The sequence below is a fragment of the Oncorhynchus gorbuscha genome, linkage group LG06, assembly GCF_021184085.1.
Source record: "Oncorhynchus gorbuscha isolate QuinsamMale2020 ecotype Even-year linkage group LG06, OgorEven_v1.0, whole genome shotgun sequence".
NCBI classification, from domain to species: domain Eukaryota; kingdom Metazoa; phylum Chordata; class Actinopteri; order Salmoniformes; family Salmonidae; genus Oncorhynchus; species Oncorhynchus gorbuscha.
This window is the reverse complement of record NC_060178.1, coordinates 15,051,607-15,064,410: the sequence shown is the minus strand read 5'-3', so window position 1 is coordinate 15,064,410 and position 12,804 is coordinate 15,051,607. Positions and strand designations below refer to the sequence as shown.

Sequence of the window (12,804 nt, the reverse complement as noted above, 5' to 3'; positions counted from 1 at the left end):
TGAAAATAGTGCATGTCTTTTAAATACATTTTAGAATTGCGTTTGAGTCTATATATTTCAACTCATTAAGGTTTAGATTTGTTGAAACAATCGTGAGGTCTTTGAAATCGGATAAATTAATACTATAATTTGAAGAAAAAAACAAGGAGGCGGAGGGATCTACGCTACTCCCTTTACGTGTAATAATATTGGTTTTAAAGAGTAGCTTCGACCTCGTTACAGCCAGAGATTACAGAGTGCGCGGGGAGAATCATCGGGTACATCTCGAAGTGGCCGACTGGTACTTTATTAACGCTCACAATAACACATGTGCGCAGAAGGAAGCATTTTCGGGATTTTGATCTGAAGGAAAGAACAACATATTATTTGTTGGAATACTACTTTTCAACGTTATTCTCCCTGTGAAATTAAAGACTGATCTGCGTTTTATTTTTGGCATTTCGGTGTCCTCGTGCTCAATTGGACTTCATTTTCAGAACCTGAATTGGGAGTTTCTTTTTGGCAACGAGTAATAATGTTACTGTCCAAATTTGGCTCATTTTCCCATATTTGCAGCACGTCCAACATGGATTTGCCAGTGAAAATACAGCTTCAGCAAGGTATGGGACTTCCCTACGTAATTATGTGATATTAGGTTATTTCCTGTAACGTTACAGCTCAGTTGGACCCACATGAACCGACTGCGTCAATAATTGGGCTTTAGTGGTAGCTAATAATGTAGGCTATTACATGGAATGTTTTTCCAATATAGTTTTGTGATTATTTGATGTCGGGCATTGGAGGATTTGCCGGCAAGTCTGACCTTAAATCTGGAGCCATTTTGAAACCCTCGTGCTGGAGCGCATTTTGTGCCTGAAGGTTGTTTGAGATTGCAACTACATTTTTTTCTTCTTTTAATTTAATTAACAGTGAAGGTGGAGAAGGAGCCATTCGATAAAATATACCAGGTGGGATCTGTACTAGGAAGCGGGGGATTCGGTACAGTCTACGCCGGTAGTCGGATTTCAGACTGTTTGCCGGTAATTGAAACATTTTTAAACTGCTTTGTTATGATCGCACCACATGGCAGCAATGTTCGCTGCGTCCACACTGATGCGGTTCTCATGATCACTATTCCTTTTCTATTCCAGGTTGCTGTAAAACATGTAGCTAAAGAGAGAGTTACGGAATGGGGTACCCTTGTAAGTATTATATCCTACACGTTTTTGTAGTATGTGCTATTTATTTTAGGTTATTCCTGCAAATTGTTTGGCTTTACATTGTAACCATATACTATTGTTTCATTTTTAAGAACGGTTCATTGGTGCCTCTGGAGATTCTGCTCTTGAAAAAGGTGGGGACCACTTTCCGAGGCGTTATAAAGCTGATTGATTGGTACGAGCGACCCGATGGCTGGTTAATAATCATGGAACGACCGGAGACTGTCAAGGATTTGTTTGACTATATAACCGAGAAAGGGGCTTTGGACGAAGACTCAGCGCGTGGATTTTTCCGTCAGGTCTTGGAAGCGGTACGACATTGCTACAATTGTGGCGTGGTCCATAGGGACATCAAAGATGAGAACCTGCTCGTGGATCTACGTAGCGGAGAACTCAAGCTCATTGACTTTGGTTCGGGGGCGATTCTCAAGGACACCGTTTATACAGACTTTGACGGTAGGTCCATGACGTGTGTTCTTTGACTTGCTGCAGTTTAGCACATACACAGGCTACTTTGATTCCGACTCTGGCGGATAATATACTCATTTGACGAATATAGGCCATTGGCATTACCTTAATAACTCGCACCCAAAGCAACCTGGATAGTGATGCAGCTTTTCCTACACCTTGCTTATAGTCTATCCGTCTATTGAGGCCACATTTAACGTTATTAATGGTCCCGTATCTTTTTTGTAAGGCTATGGAAATATCTATTGTAAATCCTAGTTCAATCGAATTTCATACTTTGTTAAACTAAATGTTAATAGCAATGTGTAACATTGCCTGTAGACTCCTAGAATGGGATTAGAAACATCGTTGAGCTCTTTTTAATGATCGGCTGCTTTAAAAATGGCCCGCTGCCATGTAACATCTGTTTGTTGTGAAACCTGAGACTTGGATGCACCTGAAGGCCCACATCACGCATTACTGTTTTTGTTTTGTGTACAAGTTACTTGAGGCCTTGCGGGGGTCACACTAAGGAGGAAAGGGTTTCTTTGTTATGGGGTGGAAGTGTAGGATGCTATAGTGCAGTCTTTGGTCTTCCCCCTAGTATTTTCTGGTCTGTATTTTTGGTTCAGTCAGCCTCAGGCACCACGCAGACAGTGAAGACACTGTGGGAGGGGGGAGACTTGTTGGTGGTTTTTCTATGGCAAGATCTCAATTGCATACTCCGGTCCTCTCTCCACTCCCATCTTCTCTCCTTCTCAACCCCATTGGCGGAGAAGGTCAGGGGGGACGGACCTCTGGCTTTCTCATCCAATGGGTTTTGAGAATGAGATGAGGCGTACGCAATTGAGATCTTCCCAAGGGCTGTCGGCTGACAGAGCTCCTTTATGGTGTTGCAGTCTGGTTCACATCCAAGGGTGAGCTTATTACTTAGTGCACTGTCGGCCTATATCTTTAAGTTTTAAATATTAGTACCACTTTCTGAAATGTTAAATTGTATTTGTATTTTCACCCCTTTTCAGGCACGAGGGTATACAGTCCGCCAGAGTGGATCCGATTCCATAGGTATCACGGGCGGTCTGCAACGGTCTGGTCACTTGGCGTGCTGCTGTATGACATGGTGTGTGGTGACATACCCTTTGAACAAGATGAGGAGATCCTCGGGGGGTGCCTGTTCTTCAGGAGGAAAGTGTCTACCGGTACGTGTCTCACTATGCCTTGCTGCTGTCTATCCTTTCGTTTACAGTTTGTCTGTCAAACTGCCTGCCTGTGTTGGTCCTCTCCAGTGTGTTTTGGGTGTTTAACCTCTCTCCTCTCTCTCTCTCCAGAGTGTCAGCAACTGATCAAGTTGTGCCTCTGCCTCAGGCCCTCTGACAGACCCACACTGGAGCAGATCTTTGACCACCCGTGGATGCGTGTCCCAATCGACGACTCAAAAACAGAGGGGTGTGACATCACCCTGCATGCAATTACACCCGACTCCTCATCAAGCACAAACTCAAGCAAAGAGAGCCTCTGATTGGGCAACCTTGTTGTGTGAAGGGGACATTTTTGCAGACCTGTGGACTTGTGGGTCCTCAGTCTCGAATAGAGCGAGTTAACAGGACTTTTCGTTGGCAACTATAATTTAAGGTTTTCCCTCTAACTTTGTCATTGTTGTTTTGAGGAAATGTTTCCTCACCTGGGAACTTGTTACTTGGGTGGTTTGACCAGCATTCTTTTATTTCAAGATTTATTTTTAGCTGGTTCATGTTCTGTTACCCCCTTATATCAGATCTCCTGGCTGCTCTTATAGAGTATGTTTTTGTATTTTCATTGATTTGGAGTGCCTTTATTTTTTTGCTGCTTTGGTGTGGCTGTAGTCATATGAACCTTGTGTTGGGTTGTCTTTTGCTTGAGAAATACCTAACCAGAGTAACCCCGTCTCGCTAAGAGCCAATCCCATGAAAGGACCATGTGACGCAGGATCCCGCCCACCGACATGGTGGAATACTTGAAACGCACACTCATCCACACCACAAACTTTCTGCTGCTCTTTCACTGTAAATGCCTGCACAGCTGTGTGGAAATGGGGTTTATTATCTGTTTCTCTGAATGTGTACTGAAAGCATCAAAACCTCTCTCCCTCAATGGCTTCGTAGGGTTTCATACACTTGCGTTTCTGTACCCCCATCTCTGCTGACACTACACAGCACCGGGCTTGGCTGGGACCTGTGTGTGAAATGCACAATCAATGCAATATTCATCAACTTTCTTTCTTCTTACTATTAGTATATTTATGTACATTCTCCCATGTAAAATTATTTATTTGTACTAGACATTCCACACTGTGGCTATTTATTTATTTTATCAATTCATGGAAATCCCAGAAATAAAATTCTATATGGCCTTTTTTGCATTCCGGTAATTTCTCTCTTAGAAAATATCACAATTGTTCTGTATTGGCGATCTATTGAAAAATATGAAAACAAATGAACTTAACTTGTGGTTGATTCAATTTTAAATCTCATTAATCCCTTCAATGAGACTGAAATGTGAGTTTAAATTCAAATGGGTGAAGTAATGGTGGGAGATTATTTTTCATACCAAAATTTCAAATAAACCTTTTGTATATTACTTTGAGGTCTGTGTTGTGAAGTTTGACTAGTCATACATAAACTACTCTCCAAACATGAGCCCATACTCATGTTTTGGAATAATGTTAGCTGGTCATGGCCATTTACCTGCTACCACATGCACAGCAATCATACTCTTGATTATTGCGATTGCTGAGTCACTTTCATATGATGAAGCACTGACTACAAGAATGACAAACATCTGAGTCACAAGATCCCAGGAATAGCATTGACATCAAATGTCCCAGTGATCTAATGCTGCCCCCTATGGCATAAGTGGTGCAGCGATGCTGCCCCTTGTGGGCTCCCAAGTGGTGCAGTGGTCTAAGACACTGCATCTCAGTGTTAGAGGCATCACTACAGACAACCTGGTTCAAATCCAGACAATCACAACTGGCCATGATTGGGAGTCCCGTAGGGCTTTGCACAATTGACCCAGTGTCGTCTGAGTTTGGCCGGTGTAGGCCATCATTGTAAATAAGAATTTGTTCTTTACTGACTTGCCTAGTTAAATAAAGGATACAAATAAACATTTTAAAAAGTAACCAATGTGCTATGCTCAGGTTTCAGCTCCAGCAGAGAATAGATAACTTGTTTTATTCATGGGCGTGAGCTCCGAATAAGAATCATTTGTCAATCAACCTGTCAACTGGGTAACCTGAGTTTAGGTGAACCACCTTGCTGATACATCTTCTGTAGCTCAGTTGGTAGAGCATGGTGCTTGTAATGCCAGGTTAGTGGGTTTTGATTCCTGGGACCACCTATACATTTTACGTATGAGCAGATGACTGGAAATCACTTTGGATAAAAGCGTCTGCAAAAGGGCACCTCCGCTGTCTTCAACCAGGATCTCAGCGATCACTGTCTCATTGCCTGTATCCGCTACGGATCTGCAGTCAAACGACCACCCCTCATCACTGTCAAACGCTCCCTAAAACAGTTCTGCGAGCAGGCCTTTCTAATCGACCTGGCCCGGGTATCCTGGAAGGATATTGACCTCATCCCGTCAGTTGAGGATGCCTGGTCATTCTTTAAAAGTAACTTCCTCACCATTTTAGATAAGCATGCTCCGTTCAAAAAATGCAGAACTAAGAACAGATATAGCCCTTGGTTCACTCCAGACCTGACTGCCCTCGACCAGCACAAAAACATCCTGTGGCGGACTGCAATAGCATCGAATAGTCCCCGCGATATGCAACTGTTCAGGGAAGTCAGGAACCAATACACGCAGTCAGTCAGGAAAGCAAAGGCTAGCTTCTTCAGGCAGAAATTTGCCCCCCCCCCACCCCGCAGCAACCCGCCCAAGCCTCTCCAGGTTCTCCTTTACCCAAATCCAGATAGCAGATGTTCTGAAAGAGCTGCAAAACCTGGACCCGTACAAATCAGCTGGGCTTGACAATCTGGACCCTCTATTTCTGAAACTATGCGCCGCCATTGTCGCAACCCCTATTACCAGCCTGTTCAACCTCTCTTTCATATCGTCTGAGATCCCCAAGGATTGGAAATCTGCCGCAGTCATCCCCCTCTTCAAAGGGGGAGACACCCTGGACCCAAACTGTTACAGACCTATATCCATCCTGCCCTGCCTATCTAAGGTCTTCGAAAGCCAAGTCAACAAACAGGTCACTGACCAGGTCACTCGAATCCCACCGTACCTTCTCCGCTGTGCAATCTGGTTTCTGAGCCGGTCACCTGTGCACCTCAGCCACGCTCAAGGTACTAAACGATATCATAACCGCCATCGATAAAAGACAGTACTGTGCAGCCGTCTTCATCGACCTGGCCAAGGCTTTCGACTCTGTCAATCACCATATTCTTATCGGCAGACTCAGTAGCCTTCGTTTTTCTAATGACTGCCTTGCCTGGTTCACCAACTACTTTGCAGACAGAGTTCAGTGTGTCAAATCAGAGGGCATGTTGTCCGGTCCTATGGCAGTCTCTATGGGGGTGCCACAGGGTTCAATTCTCGGGCCGACTCTTTTCTCTGTATATATGAATGATGTTGCTCTTGCTGCGGGCGATTCCCTGATCCACTTCTACGCAGACGACACCATTCTGTATACTTCCGGCCCTTCCTTGGACACTGTGCTATCTAACCTCCAAACGAGCTTCAATGCCATACAACACTCCTTCCGTGGCCTCCAACTGCTCTTAAAAGCTAGTAAAACCAAATGCATGCTTTTCAACCATTCGCTGCCTGCACCCGCACACGCCCGGCTAACATCACAACCGTGGATGGTTCCGACCTAGAATATGTGGACATCTATAAGTACCTAGGTGTCTGGCTAGACTGTAAACTCTCCTTCCAGACTCATATCAAACATCTCCAATCTAAAATCAAATCTAGAGTCGGCTTTCTATTCCAGAACAAAGCCTCCTTCACTCACGCCGCCAAACTTACCCTAGTAAAACTGACTATCCTACTGATCCTCGAATTCGGCGATGTCATCTACAAAATAGCTTCCAATACTCTACTCAGCAATCTGGATGCAGTTTATCACAGTGCCATCCGTTTTGTTACTAAAGCACCTTATACCACCCACCACTGTGACCTGTATGCTCTAGTCGGCTGGCCCTCGCTACATATTCATCGCCAGACCCACTGGCTCCAGGTCATCTACAAGTCCATGCTAGGTAAAGCTCCGCCTTATCTCAGTTCACTGGTCACGATGGCAACACCCACTCGTAGCACGCGCTCCAGCAGGTGTATCTCACTGATCATCCCCAAAGCCAACACCTCATTTGGCCACCTTTGGTTCCAGTTTTCTGCTGCCTGTGACTGGAACGAATTGCAAAAATCGCTGAAGTTGGAGACTTTTATCTCCCTCACCAACTTCAAACATCTGCTATCTGAGCAGCTAACCGGTCGCTGCAGCTGTACATAGTCTATCGGTAAATATCTACCTACCTCATCCCCATACTGTTTGTATTTATTTACTTTTCTGCTTTTTTGCACACCAGTATCTCTACCTGCACATGACCATCTGATCATTTATCACTCCAGTGTTAATCTGATTTTTTTTTTATTATTCACCTACCTCCTCATGCCTTTTGCACACAATGTATCTAGACTCTCTTTTTTTTCTACTGTTTTATTGACTTGTTAATTGTTTACTACATGTGTAACTCTATTGTCTGTTCACACTGATATGCTTTATCTTGGCCAGGTCGCAGTTGTAAATGAGAACTTGTTCTCAACTAGCCTACCAGGTTAAATAAAGGTGAAATAAAAATAAAATAAATGAAAATATGTATTATTATTGCTTTGTTGGATGCTAAACCAGGAATGGTTTGCTCTGTGGGAAAAAGTCTCTAACGTTAAACAGAATGTATGTAAGCAGCCCAATGTAGCATTCCCCCCATATGTGGCTTGACAACTGTGTCTATATTTATTTGATTTAACCTATTTAATTAGGCAAGTCTGCTGAGTGCCTTGGGTAATAGGGCATTGTCTCTCTGCCCTGACATGTAAATGTCCCACAGCTTCATCAAGAGGCCTTCTGTCTATATGCTATAGGCAAACATTAACACACCCAGAAAATCAAGCCCTTGTAAAGCTTAAGTTAGCAAACAGTGCCTTGCTTGTCTTTTTTCAGCACATTTTTTATTTCGCAAAGAAAGTCACTTAGGCCCATTCAATGACCAATCAACACTAAAATAAACTAGGTGATTATAGAGTATTACGGATTTTTGATCCTCAGATGTAGTTAAAAAGTTTAACCATGTGTAATAATAGCCACAGTCACACCATCAGAAGCATGATATGACAGTTGTCAAAATCAGTCATAACCATATCTAGTGATGCGTTCCATAAGGGGAAGCATTTGCGAATCAGTGAAGGAGAAACATCCTATGATTCCCTCTCCATATGATCAATCAGGACCTCCTCAAAGTAGAATTCCTTTCTAAGGATTAAGACAGCTGATCACAGCTAATCAACCATCATGTCATCATGAGGGTAGTGTCTGCCACAACTTGCATGGGCATTCCAGCAGCTCAAAACACCAACATAAAAGATTACCATTATTTCAGAGTATCTATACGGGAATTACTTAATAATACATTAATACACACAATTTGATATAATAATGTGTAGCAGACAGGGAAAGAAGTATACTGTCGTATTATTTACATGCATTAGACATTCTATGATTTTTTTTGGTTCCAAAGAAACAAGCAGTCTCTGAGGAAGTGGGGGAAAGCTGGTCCTGCCATATAGAGAGCCTGTTGATGATGGACAGCACATTCCACAAGAATGCTACGAGGGTGTTGTCAGTAGGTGCAACATGACTCAAGGCCGGCAAGAATTGAAAGAGAACAGAACACTTCAGAAGCATATTTATGACTAAATAAATGACATCAAGGCATATACATTGAGCAACAGATCAATCAGCACTATGTAATTGCCTTTAATTCAACACAAATGGGTTGTCTTTTCCAAAGCTGTCTCCTTGCTTCCTGTTATTGCGGAGATGTTTTTGCATGGCTATCCGGAACTGTCAGCCAGCTCACAACACAGCACACTGACACATAAACACAATGTCCCCATCTCAATGTCCCAAATATCACCCTTCAAAACAGGCAGAACAAACTCTGCTCAGTAATTTAGTCATGTCACAATATGTAAATGTCTTGAGAAAAAAAAGGATCCTTCACCATAACTGTGTTGGCATGCAGTACCATTATCATATCCTATTCCAATGACCTCAAATCATTCAATTGACTACCTAATGTCTTCACTGATATTTTCAACCTCTCCCTGACCCAGTCTGTAACACCTACATGTTTCAAGTAGACCACCATAGTCCCCGTGCCCAAGAACGCCAAGGTAACCTGTATAAATAACTATCGCCCTGTTGCACTCACATCTGTAGCCATGCAATGCTTTGAAAAGCCGGTCATGGCACACATCAACACCATCATCCCAGACATCCTGATCCCACTCCAATTTGCACTCCAAACTGCCCTTACCCATCCGGACAATGCTGTTCATTGACTACAGCTCAGTGTTAAACATCATAGTGACCTCCAAAACCCATCACTAAGCTTTGGACCCTGGGATTAAAGACCTCTCCCCAGGTGGTGTGGGTAGACAACACATACGCCACACTGACCCTCAACACAGGGGCCCCGGAGGGGTGCGTGCATAGTCCCCACCTGTACTCCTTGTTCACCCACGACTGCGTGTCCATTTATGACTCCAACACCATCATTAAGTTTGCCAACGACACAGTGATGGTAGACATGATCACAGACTTTGATGATCATTTGATAAAAGCGTCTGCTAAATGGCATATATTATGAGAGGGCCTACAGCAGGGGTGTCAAAGTCAAATGGACGGAGGGCCAAATAAAAAATTTAGCTACAAGCCGAGGGCCGGACTGTTCGAATGTTCATTGAAAATTTTTTAAATGACGCATATAGTCTAGTGAACCTAATTGAACCTACTGAAAACCTAACAAATATATTCCAATATGATCAGATAAATAAAGCAATATTTTCTTATGGCTCTGTCAGTAATCTTTAATTTTCAACAGACACAAAAGACAAATTTCCTTTATATAAAAATCCCCATAACATGAACATTAAATGAAAGAAACCGGTATTCAAGGCACCATCAGTAGCCTATATTTTCTATTTTAGCAAAAGTGGGCTAAATTTACTTCAAAGAAAAAAACAATAATAGCAATTTTCTATCATCCACTCAACTGAAATATTTTAAAAATATAATTGGATTGAAATACAATAAAATAAAGTGCAAAAATCTATTAATCAAAAACAACACTTTGTTTAAGGAGAAGTAACATGCAGTGAAAACAAATATTAAACTTTAACTTTTAAACTTGAACTGAGTAAAAACTCTAAATATGTGATTGCACAGTAATGTTCACTTGTTTGAGGTTGAGGGTGATACTTGGTGGTGTCCCATCTTTTCCACAAGTTCATCAATGTTCGGGGTAAGGCTCTGAGCTGAGGAAATCCTCAGAATTGAGTGGTGTTCAGCAGTAAGTCGACTTCTGTGTGATGTTTTGTTCAAGTTCATCAAAGAAAACAGTTGTTCACACAGGTATGTGCTGCCAAACATAGACAACGTTTGAGCAGCCTGGATGCGCAGCTGGGGCATTGTGTCGGGGAGGAAACGGGCGAACTCCGCAGCACCCACTGCCGCATATTTTGCCCTCAGTGCATCATTGCATTGGAGGTCAATCAACTCCATTTGGAGGTTTGGTGGTGAGCTTTCCACGTCAACAGCAAATGGGTTACCGAGCAGTTCCAACCTGCTTTTTTGTGCTTCAAAGTCAGCAAATCGGCGTCGAAAGTCAGCGGCAAGCATACCTATTTTATCAGCCAACTGTGCGCTCGGGAACGCACTGGTAGAGAGCTTCTCTTTCATGGTCTGGCAGCTGGGAAAGTGGCTCAAATTTTCTTTCCGCATCTGCGTCTCCCACAGAGTCAGTTTGGTTTTAAATGCCTTCACTGTACTGTACATATCAGAGATGACACGATCCCGACCCTGCAGCTGCAAGTTCATTGCATTCAGATGACTCGTAATGTCACACAGAAAAGCCATTTCACACAGAAACATTTCGCCTCGGAGTTGTGTTGTGTCTTTCCCTTTGCTGTCCAAGAACAGACAAATCTCCTCACGAAGCTCGAAACATCTTTGAAGCACCTTTCCCTGGCTTAGCCATCGCACCTCTGTGTGATAAGGCAAATCACCATGCTCCGTTTCTAACTCCGTCAGAAATGCCTTGAACTGGCGGTGATTCAAACCTTTGGCTCTGATAAAGTTAACTGTGCGCGTGATGATGCTCATTACATGCTCCATTTTCAAGGCTTTACCGCACAACGCTTCCTGGTGTATGATACAATGATAAGCTGTCAGCTCACCTGTCGCGTTTTCCTCTTGCATCTTTTCCCGTATCTTCGCCACCAGTCCGCTCCTGTGTCCACACATCGCAGGTGCTCCGTCGGTTGTCAAACCCACGAGTTTTTCCCAAGGCAGCTCCATCTCATTTACACATCTTGACACCTCTTCATACAAATCATGCCCCGTAGTTGTGCCATGCATAGGACGTAAAGCCAAAAACTCCTCTGTCACGCTTAGGCTGGAGTCCACTCCTCGGATGAAAATTGACAACTGGGCAATGTCAGAAATGTCGGTGCTCTCATCCACAGCCAAGGAATATGCAATGAAATCTTTTCCCTTTTTCACAAGCTGCTCTTTTAGATTGATGGACAACTGGTCTACTCTCTCGGCAATGGTGTTTCTGCTCAGACTCACATTTAAAAAGAGTTGCCTTTTTTCTGGGCAAACTTCGTCACAAACTTTAATCATGCAGTTTTTGATGAAATCCCCCTCCGTAAATGGCCGGGCTGATTTAGCGATCTCTTCTGCCAAAATAAAACTGGCCTTGACAGCAGCCTGGCCTTGTGATTTGGCTTTTTGAACAGAGCCTGTCGAGATTTGAGGCCTCGTTTTAATTCCTCTGCCTTTTGTAGCCTTTGTTCCATGTCCATATTCTTGTTTTTGTCCGCGTGTTTCGTTTCATAATGTCGTCTCAGATTATACTCTTTCAGTACCGCCACACTTTCTCCACACAGAAGACACACAGGTTTTCCAGCTACCTCCGTGAACAAATACTCCGACTCCCACCTTGTTTGAAACCCCCGGTTCTCAGTGTCCACCTTCCGTTTTGCCATTTTTGATGGGTATCTGAAAGTTAATTTTACTGTGATGCTGACAACTGCTGTGCCAATAAATATTGAAATGAAGCAGCCTACTGCTCGGTGCGTCACCGTTGCATTGTGGGAAATGTAGTATTGGTGCGTGTAAAAGATCTGCGGGCTGCCGGCTTGCTGCGGTCTGCGGGCCGGTTCTAATAATAAATCAAGATCATCCCAGGGGCCGTAAAAAACCTTCTCGCGGGCCGGATGTGGCCCGCGGGCCTTGACTCTGACATATGTGGCCTACAGGGATGAGGTCAGAGACCTAGCAGTGGGGCCAGGACAACAACCTATCCCTCATTGTCAGCAAGACAAATGAGCTGATGTGAATGCACACCCCCATTCACGTCGACCGGGGCTGTAGTGGAGTGGGTCGAAAGCTTCAAGCTTCTTGGTGTCCGCATCACTAAGGACCTGTCATGGTCCAAACATACCAACACAGTCATGAAGAGGGTACAACAACACCTCTTCCACCTCAGAAGGCTGAAAATATTTGGCATGGGCACTCAGATACTCAAGAAGTTATACAGTAGGGGCCTCCCGGGTGGCGAGCACTGCATCACAGTGGTAGCTGTGCCACCAGAGACTCTGAGTTCGAGCCCAGGCTCTGTCGCGAGGTCCATGGGGCGACGCACAATTGGCCTAGCATCGTCCGGGTTAGGCCGGTAGGGATATCCTTGTCTCATCGCGCACTGCACGCTAACCAGGTCGCCAGGTGCACGGTGTTTTCTCCGACACATTGGTGCAGCAGGCTTCCAGGTTGGATGCGTGCTATGTTAAAATTGGTTTCGACCTTTGTCTCTCCCGAGCCCGT

The 12,804-nt window shown here is 43.9% G+C and overlaps 1 protein-coding gene across 1 annotated transcript; it reads left to right on the top strand.

The window, feature by feature from the left end:
* The first annotated feature begins 215 nt into the window (after nucleotides 1-215).
* pim3 (Pim-3 proto-oncogene, serine/threonine kinase) lies at nucleotides 216-4,262 on the top strand. Its single transcript, XM_046352437.1, has 6 exons — nucleotides 216-599; nucleotides 910-1,019; nucleotides 1,131-1,181; nucleotides 1,292-1,655; nucleotides 2,669-2,845; nucleotides 2,975-4,262. The coding sequence occupies exons 1-6, from the start codon at nucleotides 515-517 to the stop codon at nucleotides 3,163-3,165; spliced, it is 978 nt and encodes a 325-aa protein (XP_046208393.1). The 5' UTR covers nucleotides 216-514; the 3' UTR covers nucleotides 3,166-4,262.
* The last annotated feature ends 8,542 nt before the right edge of the window (nucleotides 4,263-12,804 follow it).